The sequence below is a fragment of the Galeopterus variegatus genome, unplaced genomic scaffold (genome assembly GCF_000696425.1).
Source record: "Galeopterus variegatus unplaced genomic scaffold, G_variegatus-3.0.2 Scaffold2367, whole genome shotgun sequence".
Classification (NCBI taxonomy): Eukaryota; Metazoa; Chordata; class Mammalia; order Dermoptera; family Cynocephalidae; genus Galeopterus; species Galeopterus variegatus.
This window is the reverse complement of record NW_007728478.1, coordinates 7475-31692: the sequence shown is the minus strand read 5'-3', so window position 1 is coordinate 31692 and position 24218 is coordinate 7475. Positions and strand designations below refer to the sequence as shown.

At 36.5% G+C, this 24218-nt stretch overlaps 1 protein-coding gene across 1 annotated transcript in view; it reads right to left on the bottom strand.

Moving 5' to 3' along the window:
- The window catches only part of LOC103597624 (WD repeat-containing protein 72-like), a gene marked incomplete at its 5' end in the record, with an annotated part of 93606 nt that extends 72737 nt beyond the window's left edge, over positions 1-20869 (bottom strand). The window contains 4 exons of the mRNA XM_008581486.1: positions 8575-8770; positions 14479-14558; positions 18398-18480; positions 20052-20869. Coding sequence (XP_008579708.1) covers positions 8575-8770; positions 14479-14558; positions 18398-18480; positions 20052-20869 — 1177 coding nt within the window. The remainder of the gene's footprint in view (positions 1-8574; positions 8771-14478; positions 14559-18397; positions 18481-20051) is intronic.
- Between the last annotated feature and the right edge of the window lie 3349 nt (positions 20870-24218).

Below are 24218 nucleotides of genomic sequence, written 5' to 3'. Positions count from 1 at the left end.
ATATTCAGCTATGAAGGAGCACTTTATATTGCTCCCAGATTGGCAGGGCTGTCTAGCTAGAGGACACGTGTTCCTGCATAGATATCAATAAAGGGCCCATGTTCATCTGTAGCAGGTGGAAGAAAAAAGTTATAATCTTTCTTTCGACTAACTGTCTTCATTTCTTGCAGATTATTCTCAGGGAGTTGAAAATGAAGTACTCTGCTTTGTTTTTTTGCTTTCAAACACCTGTCTGCATTAATTTTTCCTGGTGCCTCTCTAAACAGATAAGTTGCTCCTGAACTACATAGATAAATTTGAAGAAATGCCTGTGGATTAACACTTTAGAAGAAAGCCATCATCCCTATAATGACTGCTCCTGTTCTCTTCCTAGCTACAGACTATTAACATAATACTTAGCATTTCTTCCTTTCTGCCTTGGACCAGAGTTCTTTGATACATGTCTGTCACTGTCATTTGTTACTCATCTGCTTGCTCAGGCAACAAACATTTAATGAGGACCCACCATGTGCCATGTGGTGCATTCACTGCTAGCAGAACAAGACTAATAAGTTTCAACTTTTGCCCTCAATGAGTTCTGAGAGGTGGGGAAAAAAGGCAAATAAACACTCAGAGTGCCAGGTAATATACTATTTTAGAAGGACATATAAAGATGTAGAAAGTGATACAATTGAAGATCTCAGTACCTAACACAGAATCTTACACATAGTAAGTGATTAATCAGAGATGTTTCAAAGTTATTTAAATTGTTCCAAGGCTGAAAACTGGGCAGATAAATTGAAGAATTAAAATGGAGAGATAAGGCTCCAGCCAGCAAGATGATCAACATTCTGAAGGGAAAGGGATATTCCAAGGGCACAGGGACAAATGAATAATTTTTCCTTGAGCCATTGTTTCTCTAGCAATTGCCATGTACTAGATACTGTACTATCTGCTGAGAAAATAAAGCTCACAAAATCCCTTCTTTTTCTTTCAAGAAATTTAGTCCCTAGTTGTACCAAAATTGTTTTCAAAACTGGGAATACATAGCCATATTGGCTGATGGAATTGCATTTGGTGGAGGAACTAATGTTACACAAAGTCTCAGGCTCAGAGTAGGGATGGAGTCATTAGGGAGGAGGCTGACCCAGGTGAGCCAGATTGTAAAGAGGGTTCTGTGTTAGCAGCATAAGGGCTATGGGTTACAAGAGATCAGGAATGAGCCAGGAGTCCACGGAGGGGCCGATGGGTCAGAACACAGGATGTGACTCCAAACACTGAGGCAACAGCATTTGAGGAATCAACTCCTTCAGCACTTCCATGGAGAAACTGGAGCTCGCTGAGGAGCAAACGGAGTTTCAGGCAAGGCTTGGGGTTCTCTAAAAACATCAAATTGAAAGCATATCATGACAAAACGAGTAGTGAGGAGCCCAATAATTAACCATCAGGAAAGAGAAGCTTCTGGAGGGTTATGAACTAAATTCCTTCATGTGTCTATTTTTAAGTTTTTGTGAGCCTGATGTGTGTACACTAGATGTTCCTAGAATGTTGATTCTTAGAAAACACAAATTTCAGTGTGTCTGGCTGCAAAAGAACAGTAACCAGCTGATTTTCTTGTCTCCTCCTTCTCTTACTAATTAGGAGTTGGCTGAATGGTCGGTACAAACTATCCCACTGTCCATCCATTCATCCATCCACTCAATAAATACTTATTACCAACTATTAGGTGAAGGAGCATCTAGGGTGATGGGAGGAAAAGATAAATAGACTTGATACCTGTCCTTGAGGGGTCAGTGTCAGGAGGCCAGTCTCTGCTTGGGAGAACAAAAGTGCAAAACACATCAATTTCAACAACAGAATCTAGACTTTTTCTTTGTCAATACATTTAAATGGGTATGCAGACAATAATTAATAAAGTGTGCCTGCACAACTGTTATCAAGGAAATATTTAACTCAATTCCTTGATGCTACCATCTCTGTGCAGTTGAGCCAGGTTGGCATTCTGACTGATCATGAGGAAAAAGGACAATGAAATACTCTAGTTCTTCATATGCCAAGATGAAAATCATCAATCTCAATCACCGTGAAAGATGAAACTACTTTTGGAAAAAGAGTAGTGAACTCTATCAGTCTTTCTAAGGCAATGCAATCTTTAAGATGATACAGAGAGGGCAGAAACAGTGGAGAAGTTCAGAAGAATTGATATGGGCAACAGGGAAATGATGAAATTTGTCCATCAATTTTATAGGGAGCTAAAAATAAGGCAGACATATATTAAGCCCAAATGACTACAGTGTTTTTGAAAGGTATGTAATGTATCATAGGTGCTAAATACAAGTATGTAATTTATTTGCTTTTCATATATAAATGTCTTTATCTAACATATAAATACCTTAATTTAAATAAGTTTATCTATTAGATTCTTCAAATTAATCTATAAAAATGAAGTTTTAAATTTCTTCCTCCCATACCCCCAAACTTTAACCTTTCAACTAATATTTATATGCCAAATCTTTTACATTTCTAGCATTTATCAATTGTATTTCCAGTTTCCAGAAGTAAAACTTTAAAATTCTTAACCACTAAAACCTGTATTTATATGAATTTATATTCCAAATAAGTCTTTAGTATTAAGCACATCTTCTGTGGAATAGCTTATAATGTTACATCCAAAGCTTTGTAGAGATTAGGTATCCAATATTTGCTTATTGATTTTGTCTACAGAATCTTTTTTCTGTCTGTCTGGCCAAATATCTGAGGTTTTGCTTCTTTGTAATCCCCAAACTGGGTAATACGTATCTCTGTAACTGTCATATAGGAGGCACTTGGTAAATATCTGCTAAATTAAGAGACAGTGAAGGAGAATTTGGGGTAACTGGGAGACAATGCCATAGAGTGATGGAGAATCCAGATTCTGAAGCCAGACTGGCTGGGTTTCATTCCTGGACCTGTCACTTGTTGGCAATAAGATCTTGGACAAGTTACTTAACTTCTTTGTATCTATTTTCTCATCAATAAAATGGGTATAATAATATTGCCTTACCCCATAGGACTATTTCCTGGATAGACTAATTTAAGGTGTGTGAGGTCCTTAGAACAAACTAATCTATATCTGTATTAGCTGTTACCATGGCCACCATCGTTGTCATTACTATTCTGGAAGGCTAAGGGTTAGGAAAGGAAGGCATTCACACAATGAGATTCGAAGAAAACACAGATGTTCTACAGAGAAGAAATTAAAGACATACGGTTTCTCTCTAATGTCCAGGTTTCTTATTCATGCATTTCTTAGATGATTCCTAGGAGGAAGAAAAGACCATAGATGGCTTTGGTGATCCTAGCAAACTACTACCTTCCTTCACCCCAACTTTTGCTTCATTAAATCCTGTTCGTCCTTCAAGTCTCAGGTTAGACAACTTTTCTTTTAAGAAGGCTTATTGGCACCCAAAGATAGGATTAGGTGCCAAGGTGATGTGCTATCACAGCCTCTGCTGTGGCTTCTGACACATTTTTATGGTTAACTTGATGCTAGTTTGTGTTCCCAACTGGAGAATTCCACTTTGTTCTCCTGATATCCCAACTCTTGGTTGAGTGCATAGAGGCATAGAGGAAATGACATAGAGGAATGATGCATGAAGATTTATTTAAAGTTTTGGAGATAGGACACCATGCAATGCAGAATATCAAGTCACCAACCATGCTTAACCAACAATCTATCATATCTGCTCAATCCTACCTTCCTAGCTCAATCCACCCAAAGCTATGGTTGGGACATTTTCATGTATAAAATAACAAAGAGGAGCACCACAAACATGTATATTTGCTTATAAAGAATATATATACTATTAGTGTATCAACATCATATCCATTATAAATATACACAAAAATAGAAATTTCAAAAGGAGAAAATTAATGCACGCGTCCACGTGCGTGCACACACACACACACACACCTCCTGATGTAGCATAAGATAAGTTTGGCAATGACAATTACAACTTGTTTGCTTGAGCATGCATTATTAGTATTATCTTCAATCCGTTGTTTCTTGGCAGGAAACCTTTAAACCTCTTGTCCATTTTCTGGGTATTAGTTCAGTCAGTACTCAAAAATAAAATCTGTATATCACCTTAAAGGTACTTGAAACTAAGTACACCAGGGGAAGCCTTTTGTGGAGTGGATTTTCTGCTCTTGTTTCAGTGTACCTGGAATACTGCATGTGACACTGCACCACCTGACAAGAGAATCAAGTCAGAACACCAGAGTCAATCCATTATCACTCTTGTGGCCCCTCAACCACAGGTAATGTGACCCTTTTAAAATATGTACTGCTCGTCTGCTCACTTAGATAAAAAGCCCAAGACCTCACAATGACACACAGGCCTCCTATGATGCGTCCCCCATTACTTCTCTGCTCCTTGCTCCCTTATATCACAAAGACCTTTTCTAAATGACTTCTGTGGACATAAAGAAGAACTCACTGGCCTTCTCACTAAGGCCTGAAGAACTTACAATGGATGAAAGATGCATTTACTATAGATAAAGACAGGGAAGAGTTTCCCTGTGAGGTAGTTAACCGTGTTCCAAAACCTTGCCAGAACTAGACAGATTTCCTTATGAGTAGCTCAGCTAGCAGAGGAAGCCTGCCCCAAGCCCGTACTTCTGCAATGCAGGACCACCAAAACTTTTCTGTTGAATAGATATTTATTTCCTGGATTTACAACAAATGCATGGTTTTATTTAAACGAAAAAGCACCTTTTTATTATCTAACTCTCTAGATAAGCCTTTGGAAACAAGGCATGTAGTAAAGATTATTTGCAATACCCATATTTGATGCATCATCTTCACAACCATGCAGTTCAACGTGAAATTTAAATTCAGCCAATAATTCCAAGGTGACAGTTTTATCTACAAAGCCTCCATTTCTATTTCAACCAATTTATTTAATGGAACAATTTAGAGTACTTGTTTAAACTGACCCAAATAGCATTAAAAAAAAAGTAAAGGGAAATAAGTTTCAAATTCATTTTAATATTAGAAACCATTGCTGTTCTTAAAGCATTGAATCTTAGGCTCAAATGTGTTAATTATACAATTTCTTAATAAAGAGATTCAAGGAAGATAGCACCGTAATCATTGTAAAAACATTAGCTCAGATAAAATCCACCACTGTCCTATAAAACACCCACACACAAACATTAAGACCTCACATAAAATACATGCTATGAAATGTAACCAGTGAAAACACTAAAAAGTAAATAAGATACAAAATTATAGAGTTCAACACACATTATGCTTTAACTCTCACTTCATTTGATTTACATTGCTTTCTAGATGCTTTTCATGCAAACAGTTCCAGAAACCTGGTGATTTTCTTTATTATGAGGGCTGACATGGCAATGATTGAATACTCTACATTTTCTTCAGTAACAGAAAGTCTGATTTATGAGAGAAGGATGAATATCTAAGAAAATCACTCAATAAATTACTCAATTTTTAGATCAAGCTAATTCAGGGCAAATGTCCTTCATACTGGCAGTATGGAGAATATAACTTACTGGATAAGAGCACAGTGTTTAAGAGAATACCTGGGTTTGTTTCCCTGCTTTTAGTAATTTTGTGACTGTAGGCAAGATACATAACCCAGTTTATTCATTTTGAAAAGTTAAATAACAATGGGAAGTATGTCTCATAGGACCAGATGCACATGACTGGTGGCATTTAAGAGAGCAGATGTAGATACATAACCCAGTTTATTCATTTTGAAAAGTTAAATAATAATGGGAAGTATGTCTCATAGGACCAGATGCACATGACTGGTGGCATTTAAGAGAGCAGATGTAGTGATGGACTTATTTTTTAAATTTATTTTAGCACTTTTTTATGTATATTAAAAAGATATAAAACTAATATGTCAAATAAAACATTGTAAGAGGTAATTTCTCAGAACAAACCTAGGTAGCACCATGGGAAACTCTCTTTATGAGAGAATAGTTCTTTTCAGTTGTACTTTGAAACATCATTTCCATGAACATTTAAAAAACTGTGAAGTCATGTACACAAAAGGTCCAAACGTTGGAAGCAAAGTCTTAGGGGTTATGTGGATTATGTGAGAACCAAAAAGTGAGACGACATTCATGAAGTACTTAGCTTGGTGCTGGAGTGCATTTAGTACTCAAGAATGGCTGCTGTTATTGTTTTTTCCTTATGACCTATTATTACCATACCACCAAAATGCTGATAAACCATATATACTCTGCCCCAGAATAAAAGAAGCTTCTGAGTATCTATGTATAAAAAAACAATTATCTTTACTTTCTAAATGATTTACAAGTAAGATGTATCACTAAAAACCCAAGAAAGAATAAAGTAAACTAGGAAAAGGTAGGGTGGGAGTGGCTCACGGAGGACAAAGGAACAAGGACCTGATAAAATTAAGCAACACATACCATTTATCATAAGAATGTTTGGTAAAATGACATACGTTGCAATGACACTAGGGCTAAGTAAATTTGTCCATGAAATTTGAGGAATTCTCTCCCCCAGAGAATAGCACCTACAAACATCTCCTTAAACTTTGTCTTAGGACATGTGAAACAAAGAAAATAGCTTTTTGTTTTTGTTTTTGTTTTTTAAAATCCCATCAAGTAATATAGTACACACCACTATAATGAACATCTACAAACTTTTCCTGTAATTTTACTAAGTTTTTCTGAATAGTTTAAGAAAATAAGTCTTTTCCTAAGGGGAAAAAGGGAAATATTAATATTTAATAAAATATTGCTTGGATATTTTCCTCTTCTATGCATGTTATGTGCTTCCTATTTAATTGCAATCACAATTAATATTTTCCTGCAGGTAGTATTTCTCAAGAAAATATATGCTCAGCATTGTGTGAATATGTTATTCTTCTTTTAAATAAAATATTCTAAATTTCATCCACCAACATATAAAGAAGCTTTAATATTTTGGTGTTCCAATTTCTATCACAAATTAACCCTAAATTTTCTTTTACCATAGGCAAAGAAAGAATCATTCAATAATGGATTAAAAGATAGTTAATTCCAAACTTAAAATCCAAATATCTTTACTCACAATAAGACTAAACTCTATAGTAGCAGCAGCTCTTATACCTGAGAAAGAACTGGGGACAGAACTGGGCCCAATCTAAACTTTAAAGTAAGTCATGTGACAGCAAAACACATCTAAATTTTTACATTGATAGCCTACCAGGAATTTCTTATCCAGAAAAGACCAATGAATAAGGTTGACTCTCAAGATTAGAGATAAGACTCAGAAATGCCACCTAATGAGAGTTAACATATGATAAATGACACTAGCTATCTTTGGAGAATTGGAAGAAATCTACCAATGACACTATGGATCACTCTCCATATAAAACAAGAATTCAAATGTAGTCACTGAAAATTAATTAAGAAGGAATTTTCCACTTCTTGCTTGAAAGGTGTAATACAACTATGATTATGTAGTAAAAAATGAAGGTAAATTTACCATATAATTAAAGCTAATTTCTGGAAAACAAACAAACATGCAAACAAACCAATGACTTGCAATAGCATCTAGCTTTCTCAAATTCTTTACTGAATTAACCACCAACAGTGACTGTCCTGGCATTAGGAAATGTTCTACCTATTTTGATCACTGGACTTCACTGAATACATCTTTTCATCTCTTACTACATAACACACTCCAGTCAGTAATCTCATAAAAATAATGAGAAGAAATAATAATAATACATTTTCAAGAATGACATCTGTTCAAAGAGTTAACATTTTAAACATAGCAACATTTATCTGAGTCCCAAATACATAAAAAGAAAATCCCTTTGTGAGAACTGAACAGGCACCTGACAATTTAACAACTCAGAATAATATGTAAATTTTTAACATGTTTTCATGACAAAAGGATGAATTTAGTTACACTATAAATTAATCTATTCATGAAAACTTTACTAATAAAGTTGAAATTAGGTGTGCCCTTAAATTTTTTTTAGTGTTTTTATTTCTTTTTTAAAGTCACAGCTAAAAGGCTTTTTTAAAAAAATCAGGTAACATTTTACAGCATAAATTTAGTTTCACTTGCTAGCCATAAACCATAAACATTATCATCATCAAGTTACAATGATGAAGTTTGTTATAAAACCAAATGGTCCAGCTATAAAACCAGTATAATTTTCTGTATGATATTTCTTATTCCCAGAAAAGAAAAATTGGCACATGACTACTATGAAGGTACAAAATAAAAACAAATTTAGGACCCATTATTATTAGGGTTTCCTTGTAATACATGCCATGAAGGTATTACTGTTAATCCTGTTTTCATTTTTAATCTCTTAGCTTCAAAACATAGTTATAATATAAACTTTTTTCGAGAAAATATTTATGATTATAATAGAATCAAGAAGTTCTTTAAAAACATGACAGTTGTTAAGAGGAAATTGATAGCAAAATAGGTCAGAAACAGGGCACTTGGCTTGGTTCTCACAGAAATGATATATTGTGAACTCATATTCTCAACACGTTCTAAGCAGTAGAAAAGTTCTGTTGAAAAAGCATGCCAATAAATTTTGTACTTACTTTGCAGAGGCAAAGTGATTCTAATACACTGTAACTCTTGTTCCTCGGCCCACTCCATCTTTGGCAGGATCTGCATCATCTCACAGTGACCATTCTCTGTCGTGGACACTGGTTGACTATTGATTGGTATCTTTCTCAGAGTCTTCATGTGCTGTTGAACTTCCGCCAAGAGAACAGCTTGTATTGCTTCAGTTACCTGTAAAGTTTTTCTCATGAATTATTCTTAGAATTATTACAAATGCTTGGGGGGTCTTGCAAAATATCCACAGCCTGGCATTTTGATTTGAACAGCTTTTCCATAAATGATAAAGCTCTGTTCCACTAAAACTAGCATCTAAAACAATTCAAATGTGGACAGTGAGAACTGGCACTCAAACTTTCACACTGTTCTTTTGAAAATGCAAGAGGTTCTGAAAGGATCCTTGAGAGGAGTTTTCAATTCTTTCTCCGAAGTTATTTTCATTTTTACCATAAGATAAAAAAAAAAAAAATTTGAATATAACATTTTGCTTTTAAAGACAAGACATAGTTCCTCAAACTATATCTAGCTCTAAAGCACTATTTAGCTAAAAACACTAAATTTAAACTACATTTAATAAAGAAGGTTAAAGAAAGGATGTTAATAATAAATCTCACTAAACTGTGTGTGTATATGTGGTTTTATATGGATTAAAATACCATAAGGCACCCTTTCTGGTTGTTGTGCATACCCAGTCAAGGACCTGTGGTTGGTGGTGGAAGGGTGAATTCTTGTCACAGAGCACCTAATCAAATACCTTCATTTTTAGAATGAAGAAACTGGGGCATGACATACCAAGGTTACACAGACTTGGTGGACAGGACTTCCGACTCCTGATTCTATGTCCTTTATAGCACATGTCTTCCCAAGTTTCTGTACCCTCACTTCTCAGTGCAATACTAGTAACAGTTTGCCTAGGCCTCTTGCTGGCAAGAGATGAAGCCAGCTCCGGGAGTTAGGTAGAGCCCAGGGAAAGCCACAGGCTGAACCAAGGAGAGAAAAGGAAGGACACCCAATGCTCTAAGCAGATTTGGGACACCTTCTCATTATCCTTCTCTGGCTGACAGTTAAACCTTTCATACAGGCACATCCAAGTGCCTGCTCCTTTTCCCCTCAGAAGCCTGCCCTCTGTCAAGATGACCCATGTTCCACAACCATAACTGCCCCCTCTCCATTATACCCAGTCTATCCTCAAGGATGCCTGGAACTAGGGATTTGGGACAACACCAGCGGAGAATGGTAATCTAGAGATGCCTGGCCCAAAACAGAACATGTATTCATCTGAACATTTATTCAGTCTCTTTTATGTGTCATGTGAGACCTTTAGGCTCCAGGAAAACCCAGAGAGCCTATGCTGATGGTAGATCTACAGGGGCAAAAGGAGCTGGGCCCCTGACTTTCAAATATAGGAAATTTCCCAAGAGAACCAGAACAGCTTCCTGATTGCTGATTGTCCAGCTCACATTAGAATGCTTGATTAGGGAGTGAAAAAAGGCTAATGAATGGTATGATTTTCCTGTTGCGCACCATGTTTACTAACATGCAGTACTGCGAACCACAGTACAAGCAAATGATGCTTACAGATGAATATTGTGTGATGAGCTATTCAGCATTGTAATATCTATTATGTATCATGAATCTAACATAAAGTTCTGCATATCATGATGCTGGTGAATCATGCCTATTAATATCTACCATGTGATAAGACATATAATATGAACCACTGTATATGGTATTTACTAATATATTCTACTATACATGACGATATTGGTAAACCATGCTGATTTACATATACCACATGATGGGATATATCGTATTAATTACTCATGATGAACTATTTTATAACACTGAATTTATTTCATTTTAATATTGTCATACAGGTTATTTGACAGCGCTGATTCCAAGATCTGGATATTGTGGTAAAAAGAACTCTGGGTCAGAAGTGAGAAAGCTTGAGTTTCCATTCTAACTAGGACAGTTACTATAAATGCAACCTTAGGTAAGTCACAAACTTCTCTGAAACTTCATGTCCTCATATATAAAACAGTCCGTGATACTGACAGAGGTTAGGATGAGAGTTTTCAATAAGAGAACACTGGTGGAAATTGCTCTGTCCATATCTATCAATCAAGGAGGATGGTGGAGGATATCCTTAGATTCACAATGTATCCAGAGTACGGCATATCCCTGGAATGGGCAGTTTGGCCATATGGCATCCTTGGGCGATGACTGTCCCTCACACTAAGATGATGATTCTCACCTCTGAGGAGCACACACAATGGTAATATAAAATGTCATCCATCCCACTGGATAGAATATCCTACAACAACTTGCATCATCATTTTTTCTTAAAAATATACAGGGATTTATGCAATTTCATTTAACATTTCTAATTATTAGGTTTCCATGTCATGAATTCACATTTTTTTAACTGTTGACTTCCTTTTTTTTTTTTTTTACCTAGGTGTCACTGCAAATGCATATTACACGAATAATCAATATTAGTATTATTTAAAAACATGGGGAACAGAAATATATTAACCATAATAAGTAGGATACTCAGAGCCACAAAAGTTAAAAGTGAATACTGAATGGCACATACCCAATTACAAACAAACTCAAAATATATACTTTAGGCTCAGTGTGAAAGCAAAGTCAGCATTGCTCCCATCCAGAGGGAAAGGGTATGTCTTATAAGCATGTAATAACATTATAACAGTATCTGATATACACTAGGTGCTAAATAAATGCTGGTGAATTGGAATAGATTCTGCATACTTTAAAAGTATAAACTGTGGAAAGTATAATTTCTTGATAGTTTATAACTATCAATACTTGAGTCTCTCCAGTACATAAATATAGTAGATAAATTATATAAATGTCAGTAGGGATAGAATTTTCTCTCAACAAAATATAAAATTTTTAGATAGTATTTTATACAACTTTGTGATTTTAATAATGAGCTAGAATTGAGTACTATGGCTATAAAACTGTCTTCCACATGCACATAAATACATTTCTCGGAAAAGGTAGATATGCAAAGTATTGCACATTTTTATGAGGGAATGTGCAGAGCTTCAAAATAAGGTTTACAAATCCATTGGCTGGTAACAGTCAGCCACAAATTTGGGCTGTAACCTTATAACTAGAAGTATTACCGTGCCATAGACAAGCTAAAAAATTTTAATGGTATATCACTAACACGCTGGAACAGCAAAGTGCTGTAAAATACTATGAGATCATAAAGACTCACACGAACCCCTGTGTCTTATAACTAGAAGTATTACCGTGCCATAGACAAGCTAAAAAATTTTAATGGTATATCACTAACACCCTGGAACAGCAAAGTGCTGTAAAATACTATGAGATCATAAAGACTCACACGAACCCCTGTGTCCTGCTTGTTGTTCCAGTGTCCAGATTTTCTGTTATAAGTAAGTATTTCCCAACACTCTGGCTCATGCTAGCTTTTCATGTCTTTGCTCTTTGTCCTGGAAAAGCGACACTTCTCTCTGCCTGTTATGACTTGCACTCTCGGTTGTTAGATTATAAAATCCAAAGAACTTTAGTGCAGTGCCAGAAACATGCAAATTAGCAACCCCCAAATTTTCTTGTTTTGTTTCCAGCGTGTGTCCTGGAAAAGCGACACTTCTCTCTGCCTGTTATGACTTGCACTCTCGGTTGTTAGATTATAAAATCCAAAGAACATTAGTGCAGTGCCAGAAACATGCAAATTAGCAACCCCCAAATTTTCTTGTTTTGTTTCCAGCATTTATTTTTATGTTGGATGTTTCATGTGTGAGAAGCAAAAGAGACAATCCCTGGGCAAATTCATTTGTAAATTTAACTCGCTCTCACCCCCTCCCTTAAAGGTAAACACTCAACATTTGAAGTCAGAGTTTGCTCTGTTTTACAAAAGTATTCCATTACCACCTATTGCTCCCAAAGTACATAAAAAGTAAATTCAAGTTAACAGGATTCAACCAACGGCTCAAAAGAATTACTATAATTTGAGGATTGGTTATTGAAGCATTAGAGGGATACTTGCAAGAATCTCTGTTGTTCTGAAAGGCCCAAGAATTCTCAATCCCATTTTACATATGAGGGAGACGGAAAGTCAACAAGTTAAATCTGTCTCCCAGAGTCATGCATCAGGCTACTGGCAGAGATGAGAGGAAAACTCTGAAGACTGGACTTGCTGTAGAGTGGGTAGTAAGGGCTCTGGTAATATTTGTCTATTGCCAGCATTTCACATAGGAGTGCTAGGCAGAATCACAAAACCTTCAAGGTGTATTAGTCCAAACATGCCCAAACCAGATTAAAATTTATTTAAAGGTCAAATGAACAACTACAAAAGATCTTTAGATTAGAGTAATTCAGGACAAATGTTCTGTTGAAATCCCTTTCCTTGAGGATTTTTCTCCTCATTGAGGAATTCTTTGGCTTTTAGGGGAAAAAAAATTCTCACTTTTAAAAGATAGGCTCTTTGGGGGGTGCCTGCTAATATGCTGGTAAAGCCAACTTGTACTAGTGTTTATTTTAATTATTACAGAGGCTATTCGCATAGCTATTCATTTATTCGTTAAATACATATTGACTGGCTGCTGTCACTATTGCTTTTCTGGGCATTGGTGAGTGAGACAGGGTGCCTGCTCTCACCCTGCTTATGCAAGGAGACTTCAAAAAGTTCATGGGAAGATGTATATTATCTTTTAATTCCTTTTTCCACAAACTTTTTAAAGTACCCTCATGTAGCAGTGAGAAGACAGAAAATGAGCAAGCGAAGTAGCAAATAATAAAATTTCCATTAAAAGCAATCACAAGAAAGAAATTAAAACCAGGTAATGTGATGGTGACTGGAGGTGTGGGGTGGGGGAGGGTGTGGTGGCAATCACATCAGTTGGAATAATCAGGGAAGACATCTAAGGAGATAGATTTTGAGTAACCTGGATGATAAATGGAGAAATGAGAATTCCAGCCTGAGAGAACGGTAAGATCCTGAGGTGGAAATGAGCTTGGCATATTCTGGAAATAAAAAAAGAAAGCCAGTGTGGTTACATCAGGGTAAGAACGGTTTGGATGGGGGCAGGGAGGAGAAATGATGAGAGATGAGGTTAGGCTGGTGCAAATCATGTGGAAACTTGTAGGCCAGGATAACAAGTTTCCATAGCCATTGCATTCCAATTGTGTATACTTGGTTTTAGGGTGTCAACTCTTAGAGTTTGATCTCAGTTAACTTTCTTTGTTTCCCTATAACCCAGAATATCATTCCTAATTGGAGTTATTGTCATTCTCATCTTGCAAATTTGACATTTATCAAGCTCATGAAGAAGAATAAAGTTCCAATAAACAATCATCTAATCAATGCACAGATACTTATTGTACAATGTACAAAGCTTCCTGTAAGCTTTTAAGATCTGAGGAAGCCCTAAAAGAGGAAGAAAGACTTAAATTGGACACTGTAGAAACCAGTTCTCTAAATCAACTCACAGATGTGATGCTCTCAGGATAGAAAAATAATTTCTAATTTCACATAACCAGAAACCCAAGCATAGTACCTTAATGGCATGGCCATTTTGAAATCAAATATTAGATGATTCTGCCTCAAACTGAAACTCCCATGGTCAAGAAGTTACCCTTGACAGCATGAACCTCCTTCCCTCTGTCCCCTCCATTCACACTCCCTGCCTTAATGCACCCTTGCTTAAGTTATTTTCCCCCTTTTCCTTCTTCTCTGTCTCTGCATCAGGCCTGTTACATGGAACGTCCTAGGAGGCTACTTTGTGAGGACTATTCACTTCTACTTTCAAGTAAAGGCAGGTATCAGTGAAACACGGAAGCAAGAAACTCTTCTCATAACTTCAAGATCATGAACTACGTCATACCTGCACAGACTGGTCTCTCCAACAGGAAATCAGCCTCAAAAGTGAAAGGTCAGCCTCAGGTATATGGGGGTCAGTCTTACCTAGAAATACACAGAACACATTTGCATCTTGAGACTATTCAAAATGGATGTAGTTCAGTGGACCTAAACCCTGGCTGCACATTAGAATCACTTGGGAGGCTTTTTTTCTCTTTTGCAAACATCAATGCACAGGTTTTAGTCTTCCAGAGATTCTGATTCAATAGGTCCTGGGATGGGAATGTGACAGGTATGAATACTTCATAAAAGTACCTCAGATGATTTTTGTGTACAGCCAGAGTTAAGAATCATTTATATATACATTTATATATATTTCTAACAATCATGGTAAATATTCACATCAAATCATTTTTATACCTTAAACTCACCTTTGTACCTTTTTGCCAACCCAGGACAGATCACCAAGTTTTACAATTCCTTTCTCATACAAATAGTTCCTGAAATTCTACCCTGCCATGAATAAGTACCTATCACACATAAAATAAAATAAGAAAACTTCCTTTGATTTTTCCTTCCCCAGCTATCTGATCAATAGGTATAGTATTAACATTTTAATGTGACTCATTTTGCTATGCATTGTTTCTTTTACGTTTGCCCTCTTGAATGTCCTTTCTGTCTCTGTGCCTTAATGTTCAGTGTGAAATTTTTAAGCTAGGGCTTGATCTATTTAAATTGATCTATAGAGTGTTCAGCAGCTCCTTACACAAAAAAAGCACTTAATAAGTGCCTTTATATTAATGAAAATGTACACATAATCATCGAAATGAAAAATCAATGAATTAAGGCATTCTGATGGCTAAAGCATATGACCTGGGTTCCAGATCCCAGGAGTGAGATAGGGAAAAATGACAAGGACTTGTGCTAGTGGGAAAAGTGTTTCTATGATCATCTATTTAAATCAATGTATTAATATATGCTTGACATCCCGGTATGAACTATTTAAATTAGCATTCGTCTAATATGCTTTTCATTGAATCACTGTTTTATATATTTATATTTTAAATATATATGTATATATATAACATTAGTATCCAAGGAAAATGGTACAGAAGGTATTGGATATAATGCAAATTGAGAACATGAAAGAATATATAGAAAACTTTTCAACAATTATTAATATCATTATTTTTTCCTGATGAAGCATATAATGTGAATTTAAAATGATCAAGAACAGTACATAAAAAATGTAAGTATGGGAGCACTATGATTTCAAAGTCATGTTTTCCATTTCTTGAGCACAGCAGGTAAGTGAAAATTTCCTTTTGATCTTTTTCCTTTCTCCCTCTCTCATTTTGTTGACCTTGTGATTCAACCATCAAAGCTAAGTACTGGTCTCAACCATAACTACTTACTGGCATCATGGGGTACTTCACAGCACACTTTAATGTGATGTTAAAATATTAATATGAGATAGAAATGAGAGCCAACTTTTCTTGGCAATGTCAGCGAGTTAAAGAATTAATTGCAACTTCAACTTCAGGGGGAAAGATAAAAAGAAAACATCCCAGGTTTACCAATATTACTCAGTCACTATTCTTGCTGGCAGAAGTGAGTATTGGTTTCTGTCAACCTTTAGAATAAGTACCTCAGAGCATTATTTTATTCTTCAGGATTCGGTTTTATAAAATTAATACCATAAAATGAATTCCTCCTTTTCCTTCACCTTTCATCTTCCCATTATTAACAAAACAAAACAAAAACCATGTTTCCTTAGTTCCTAACTGAGTTTTAAGTGCCACCCCTAAACACCAGGGAGATTATTCCGTAATAACACCAGGTGCTCAGGCTGCTTTGGTTAGGGCAGCAACAGGAAAAAGAGGGGACCTCTTGGCTCTGCTTTAGAAATTCCCTCTGTCTTTGCAGAAACACTTATGTAAAGCCTTAAATTCCAATCCTTTTCTCAGTATTATAAAAAATGGAAACTGGGTAACTAACCCTAATAAGGGCTGCTACCTAAGGAGAAGGCAGGCAGCCCAGACTGAGACCACACAGAGGGAACACTATTTGTAATCATAAATGTGAGAAGTGGCCTGATACAGTGGAAAGAAAAATGGGTTAGGAATCACATTTGGGCTGAAATGCTGGCCCCCTGCTTAATAACTATTTGACTATCAATGAGTCATCTAACTTCTCTGAGCCCCAATTTTTCTAAGGGTAAAATAGAGAGTTCCTCTTACTGTGCAGCTTATTTACATATTAAATGAAATAATATATGTGAACTATTAGCATAATTCTTGTAACATTCCAGGCATTCAATAATTGGGAGCTATTAATGAACTCTCACTTGAGAACATTTTAGAAATTCTTTTCGTTAGTCCTATGAGGGGTCCTGTGTGCTGCTGTTCAGACCATCTCCTTGTATACGTCACATACTGCACAACCTTGGAGGCCACATGCGCATCAAGTCTGCAGTCTTATTCCCATTTTACAAATGTAGTAACTGGGGCTTTTGAAGGAGCAAAAGACATGCCTGAGGTGCATAAGTAGTAAGTGGCAAAGGCTGGATCTTGTACCTCAGCCATCTACTTCATTTACTGCCAAAACCATTGTTCTATTCACCACTTATCCCTTAATTCTATTCTTCCAGTAATTTCACTCATCTACTAATTCAAAAATTATTTGCTTAGTTCCTTCTAGGCATTGTTCTAGGAACTGAAGACACAGCAGTGAATTAAACTGTCATAAAAATGTAACGCCAGTGGAGTTTACATTTTAGTAGCAGAAGGCAGATGACAAATGGAAAAAGCGATAAGCATTATGTCAGACAGTGAAAGGGGTTATGGAGAACAGCAAAACAGAGAGAGGGGTAGAGAGTGCTGGCAAAGAGGTAGGGCACCTTCATTGATAAAGTGGCATTTGAGCAATATCTGAAGGATGGGGGTGAGAGGAGGGAGAGCAGGTTGACCCATGTGGATAGCTGGGGAAAGAATATTCCAGGTAAGGAAACAGCCAATGCAAAGGTCCTAAGACCTGCCTGTCATGTTTGGGTAAGAGTGAGAGGCTAGAATAGATGGAACGAGTTCAGCAGAGGAGATAAGGTCAGATGGGGGTGTGTGTGCAATGACATAGGTAAAACAGCCAGACCATATAGGGCCTGGTGAGCTTTGGTAAGGACTGTGGCTTTTATTCTGGTTGAAACAGAAGCCACTGGAAGGCTGTACGTAGAAGAGTGAGGCTGTGACTTAGTTTCAAATAGATCACTGCTGCCTGGTTGGGAATAAAGAGTAGGAGTCAAGAATAGGATCAGAGAGGGCGTTAGGAGCCTACTGTCATCATCCAGGCAAGAAGGATGAAGGCTGACACCAGGGGGTGGTCGTATGGGTGGTGAGAAGCACTTGGGTTCTGGGATATATTCTGGAGGTAGAACTGACATGATTACTAAAGGACTGGATGGGAGGTCTAAGAGTAAGAGAAAGTAAAAAGTAATATCAAACTTGTTGGCCTGAGCAACTGGAAGGATAGAACTGTCATTTACAGAGATGGCGGATTTGGCAAAGCCCATTTGGAAGATGAATTAACTATTTGGTGCCAAAAGAAAATCTAAACACTGTGATTATTACACAGAAGAGTTCAAGATTATTACTCAGAAGAATATAACCTTCTGAAACAGCAATAAAATTTTGAATAAAATAATTATTCAGTAATAAAATATTGACACAATAAGTTTTCCAATAACTCACACATGACCTTACTTTATTATCCAAATATTTGTTTGCTGAAAGTTTCAGACTTTGAGGCATTTCAAAGATGATCTGATGAAATCTGTGTCTTATATGATGTCATTTATTGTAACATTGCTGTTTAGTTATAGAGAGACTAGTTATTTTATTTCATAGAAAAACAATATATCAGATTATATCTGTGTCTGTTAATTCCCTTACCATTTTGTGAGTAACCATAGAAGCTTGAAATATTATTCCCAGGATTTTTCACCTTATAATGTACAGATTCCATTTTGAAAGAACTGTTGGGGGAAAAAAATGTAAAGGATATTATTAAAGAAGTATGAAAAATACTTTCAGAAAATAAGTTGAATATATGGGTGTGTGACTACCTTAGCAAATTCGGGAACTGAACACAGATTGTTTTTAGCATTATCTTCCACATTAACCTCTTTTGTGAATCATCTTTCCCCACTTGCTCCAACCTAAATCCTTAATCTCAATTGAATTGCAAATCTTAGTTCATCAGAATTATCTGTGACCCACTTTTACAGGAGGGTCCTTGCTACTTTATGTCACAAGACTTCTGGCTAACACTGCAAATTTTTGAATCCTAGTATGTTGACATCTGCCAAAGAATTGTCCCAGGTATCATTGGGGCCTTACGAAGGTAGGCTTTTCCCTAAGCCAGTGTTTCAGTCAAAGGAATCTAGGTAGTGTCAGGGATGTTCTCATAGGCAGACAACTATTTCCTTGAAATTTAGTAAAATCGTCCACTCAGTTTCTAGCATACAAGGTTTTCTAAACCTTCACAACCACAGTAAAATGTTAGTAAAATGAATAAATTTGTTAGAAGGATTTGGTGTGACAAACCCAATATAAATTATTTTGATTTCTTGAAAAATATCCAGGTTCTGATAGCAGATCACATCTGGAATGACTGATTTAGAGAACCAGTTTCTAATCCTGACACCTCCATTCTATAATTTGCTTTAATGAAGAATTGTTTAAAGAATCAAGTAATATGTGGCAACGATTTAGAGGCTATTTAATAAAAAGTGTGCAGAAAGCCTGTAAACTCCCCTAAAAGGTAACAGACTGGTACTCTGAATCAGAAACAAACTCAGAACAAAAACTTCCGAAAAACAATAACTCTGTAGGACATTTAATAAAAAGTGTGCAGAAAGCCTGTAAACTCCCCTAAAAGGTAACAGACCGGTACTCTGAATCAGAAACAAACTCAGAACAAAAACTTCCGAAAAACAATAACTCTGTAGGATCACAGTTAGACAAACAAATTTTTTAGCAGCAAAAGTTTAAAAAAAATCTGAAGAAATTTATGTAAACCTTTAAGGTGCACATGAATTACTCGATAGTCTCCTCTATTTTAATATGCCAAAGTATAAAGTAAATGTATGATTTGAGGTATGTTATTTTCAAACTTTTCCTTTCTTTATGATATGTGAAATATATCATCATAAGCATTTCCATAAATATTCCTTGTTCATACTTAATTCACACCATGTATAATGAATTTCAAGGTGTCTATGTATGTACGTATGTATGCATGCATGCATGTATCTGTTGACTCATTCAGTATTCAGCACTATGACATTCCTGGAACATATTATGAGAACAATGAATATTTGTTGAATTAATGAATTTTAAAGCATATAGATTTGTTGCCAAATTATCCTCCATTTCCAAAGAGTTAAAAGGAAGATTTTCTTAAATGTGTTTTGAACTAAAACTGTCCCATATTTACCCCTCATCAGAAGAAATGAAGGAAGACTAGAGACCTGAATACAGCAAACAATGATAGTTTTTTTAGTGTCCTGAATTAGAATAATCAAAATCTCTAGGCATGTCTTACCTGTTAATTCCATAGGCCAATTCTAAAGGCATGTTAACTAACTTATTAACTAAAAATAATCTACTCAATAAATAAACTATAGTATTTGATTCTTGCATAGAATCACAATTATTTCCTGGTCCTGTTGACATTCCAACCTGGTCTGAAAGGGTGGCTGTGTATTTATTTGACAAGTCCAAAACTTTTCTGGAAAATAAATTTACTCTTGAGTAGTCTTTCTTTGTTTCAGTGTTGCATAAATCCCAACCTGGCAGCATCAATGAGAAGTGATCTTCATTTGAAACAAGTCCTAAAGAAACAGGACCCTGAGGCTTTAAAATATTAAGATGCTTGATGCAGAGATTATCTAATTCTTTATCTACTTCCCATGGCAGAAGGCAAGACAGAAACAACTTAGCTGCATCTGTTGTGAGACTGGTATCAACTTTTCTTGATGGTTTAGGTTGCATCTTTTTAGAGCTTTTCATTCTCTTCTGCCGTTTAATGCCATTGTTTTCTTCTAAGAAGTTAACGGTGTTATCTCCTTGGGCCAGGCTTTCATTAATGGACTTTGCTTGTGCCTCTGCTGAGAGAGGACCACAGGCAGTTTTATTTCTTCTCAGTGTCAATGTCTTCTTCTCTACTGTGCTCTTGGCTCTTTTAAGGATCTCACGACCATAGAAGGAACTGGAAAGGTCATCGTCACTGAGTGGAGTCGGCAGCAAAAGTTTAACAAGGTTTTCCAGATCAAATAGAAGAATATGAAAGCCAAAGTTATTCCATTCTGTTTTCACAGACAAGATATTAAAAGGTCTTGAGAAAGATTTGGTATCAGCAACCTAAGGGAGATAAAAAATATTATGTGTAAAAGTTCCTGTTTTTCAAGTTATTTCATTAAATGTTCCATGATGGTCATGTGATATGAAAAGTAAGTATTAAGTAGCAGTACAGCTAAATGCAAGTCACTTCAATTTATTTTTTGTCTTAGCTACAAAAATATTCCTTTTTAAATTAAACGTTCTATATTCTAACACTCTTTAAATTTTTTTTTTCTTACTAAAAGTTCTTTTTTTCCCTCTAAATAAATATGAATTAGGTCTCTGTAGTAAAATGGCACCAGATTAACATCCTTGGATATCTCTTACATCTTCCTGTTATTATAGTCATGAAGACATATAAGGAAAAAGTGGGTTTGAAAATTAAGGAGAACAGAACACAAGCAAGAATTTAGGAAGTATTTTTAACAAGAATAGCTCCAAATTTGTTTAAATCTTCAAATAACTGAAAGCAACCTGAATGTTAACCAATATCAGATTGCTTTTAAAAACAACAACAAAAAACACCTAACCTTATGGACTTGCAATGATTTTTCCCCAAAGATTGCTACAGTGGGTTCCATACTTTAATTACATTTCTGCTCATTTATGAGGTCTTCCTTGAGTACCCTGTGTCCTCACACCAACCCGTTATTCTCTGTCCTCCTCCTTTTTATTTTTACTTCTTGTTAGTACTTATAATTACCTTATATTATATGAAAAATTTATTTGCTTATTGTATGTTTTCTCCACTAGCATTCAAGCTCCACATTTGCAGGAGTTTTATACAGTCCTTACTGCCAGTGCCTACAAAATAAAGCTGTTATATAGCATTAAGGGGTCAATAAATATTTGTTGAGTTAAATCATATATTTTATAAGTGAGACATAATTTATATATGTTTAAATGTCCCCAGGAAACCCCAAGCCAGGGGCCACAGCCATGACCCCAAGACATCCACATGCAGCCTGGTGATGACCACGACCGGAAGCCCTCTGGGCACCCAAGCCGGGTGGAGGTGGGGGCCAAAAGCCTCAGCCATGCCTCCTGACATCTGCATCCAGCCCAGAGACGACTGACCCACTGCTGGAAGTCCCCCGGGCCATCGGGCCAGGGTCTGCGGTAGGGAAGAGGGCCTCAGCCACACTGTCCCAACATCCACATCCAGCCTGGTGACAACCAACCCACCTCTAGAAGACTCCTGGGCACCTGAGCTGGGGTGGGGGAAGCTTGTGGGCCTCAGCCCCACCCCTCTACCCACTGCAACCAGGCCAGCAACAACCATGCTGACACCAGAAATCCTCTGGGCTCCTGAGATGGAGTGGGGATCCCCTGGGCCTCAGCCATGTCCCCCACCCTCTGCAACCAGACCAGCTCTGGCCCCACATTTGTTTCCCTACTCCCCTCCTCCCTCCCCTTCCCACTGCTCTGCAACATCATCTTAGAATGTAAAATAATAATAATAAATAAATATGCTTAAATGGTACTGCAAAATATATCAATTGGTGGGGAAGAAGGTAACCTATTAGGCAGAAAAAATAATCCCCCTTTTGTAAAACTATGTGTGCATGGATATATAGAAATTTTAAAATATTGATATATATGTATACATATACACACACACATATACACACACACATCATAAAGGTCAAGCACCAAGATGATAACAAGTTAATTGGAAAGAGAAAGTTAAAATAATCTTTATTTATAATTCAGAGTTGTTTTATTTTTTTGATTTGTTTTTTAAAAAATTTTCACAGTGATGATATATTAAATTTACAATCATAAAAAAAAAGTTTGAAAACAGACCATTAGGCACAGATAGCCACCTGCCCGACTGGTAGAAGACAGGAAGCAAATCTGGAGACCTTAGCAGCTGTGAGCCAATCCTGCCACTATCACAGACACTGCTATTGCAGAGTTGGCTCACCACAGCCACCACCAAAGGGACTTCTAAAACAAGGGTGTTCACTGCCACCACAGCAGCCATCAATACCATGCAGGTAGCTCACAGACAACGTGACTGCACTGATACAAGTAGTGTTACCAGCAATGCCCAGGGAAAGAGGTGAGTGACTGCAGAACTGCAACAATGGCCCAACTCACAGAGGAAGTTATGCAGACACACGCAGTAGAACACCTGTGGGTGGGAGGTATGTGTGCAGCCTATACAACTGCCTTGATATGGGGAGAGATAAATACCTTAAAAAGAATGTAGTAGAACTCCTAGAACTAAAGGATTCATTCAACAAAATAAAAAACAACCAAGAGCTCAAGCAGCGGGTTAGAGTAAGCAGAAGTAAGAATTTCTGATGTTGAAGAAGGTCCTTTTTTTAATAACCCAGTCTGACAAAAAATAGCAGGGAAAGAATTTTTAAAAATGAGGAAAATCTAAGGGATCTAGCAGACAACCATATGTGCAGAAACATCCAAATCATGGCTGTTCCAGAAGGGGAGGAGAAAGAAAAAGGCATTAAAAACCTATTCAATGAGATAACAGCAAAAATCTTCCCACATATAGGGAAGATATGGCCTTCAGATTCAGGAGGCTCAAAGATCCCCAAATGGATTCAATCCAAAAATGATCTTTCTAAGACACATTATAGTCAAATTGGCAAAAGACAAAGAGAAAATTCTAAACAGCAAGAGAAAAGCATGAAGTCACCTATAAGGGAGTCCCCATCAAACTAACACCAGACATCTCAAAAGAAACACTACAAGCCAGCAGAGAATGGGATATATTCAAAATATTAAAAGAAGAGCCCCCCCACCCCCTGCTATACAAACATACTATACCCAGCAAGGCTATCTTTAGGAAATGAAGGAGAAATAGTGTATTTCCCAGACAAACAAAAACTATGAGAGTTCACCACCACCCAACCAGCCCTATAAGAAATCTTCAAGAGAGTCCTACATCTGGAATCCAAAAAACAATAATTACTACTATGAATGCACAAGAAAGAACAAAACTCACAGGTAGAACAAAATGTAAATGAGAAAGAGAAAGAAATTATATCATACCACCTCCAAAAACCAATAAACTCTAAAGACAAAGAGAAAGAAAGAAAAGAAATTTAAAACATCCAAATGAAAATCAGCCAAGCCAGAAATAAGACAATATCTTTAAATAACAACACTAGATGTAAATGAATTAAATTCTGCATTCAAAACACAGACTGGCTGATTGGATTAAAAAGCTAGACCCAACTTTATGCTGTCTACAAGAGACTTATGTCACCTATAAAGATACACACAGACTAAGAGTGAAGGGACGGAAAAAGGTATACCACACAAATGGAAATCAAAAATGAGCAGGAGAAGCTATTTTTATATCAGATAAAATAGACTTTAATCCAAAAAGTATAAAAAAAAA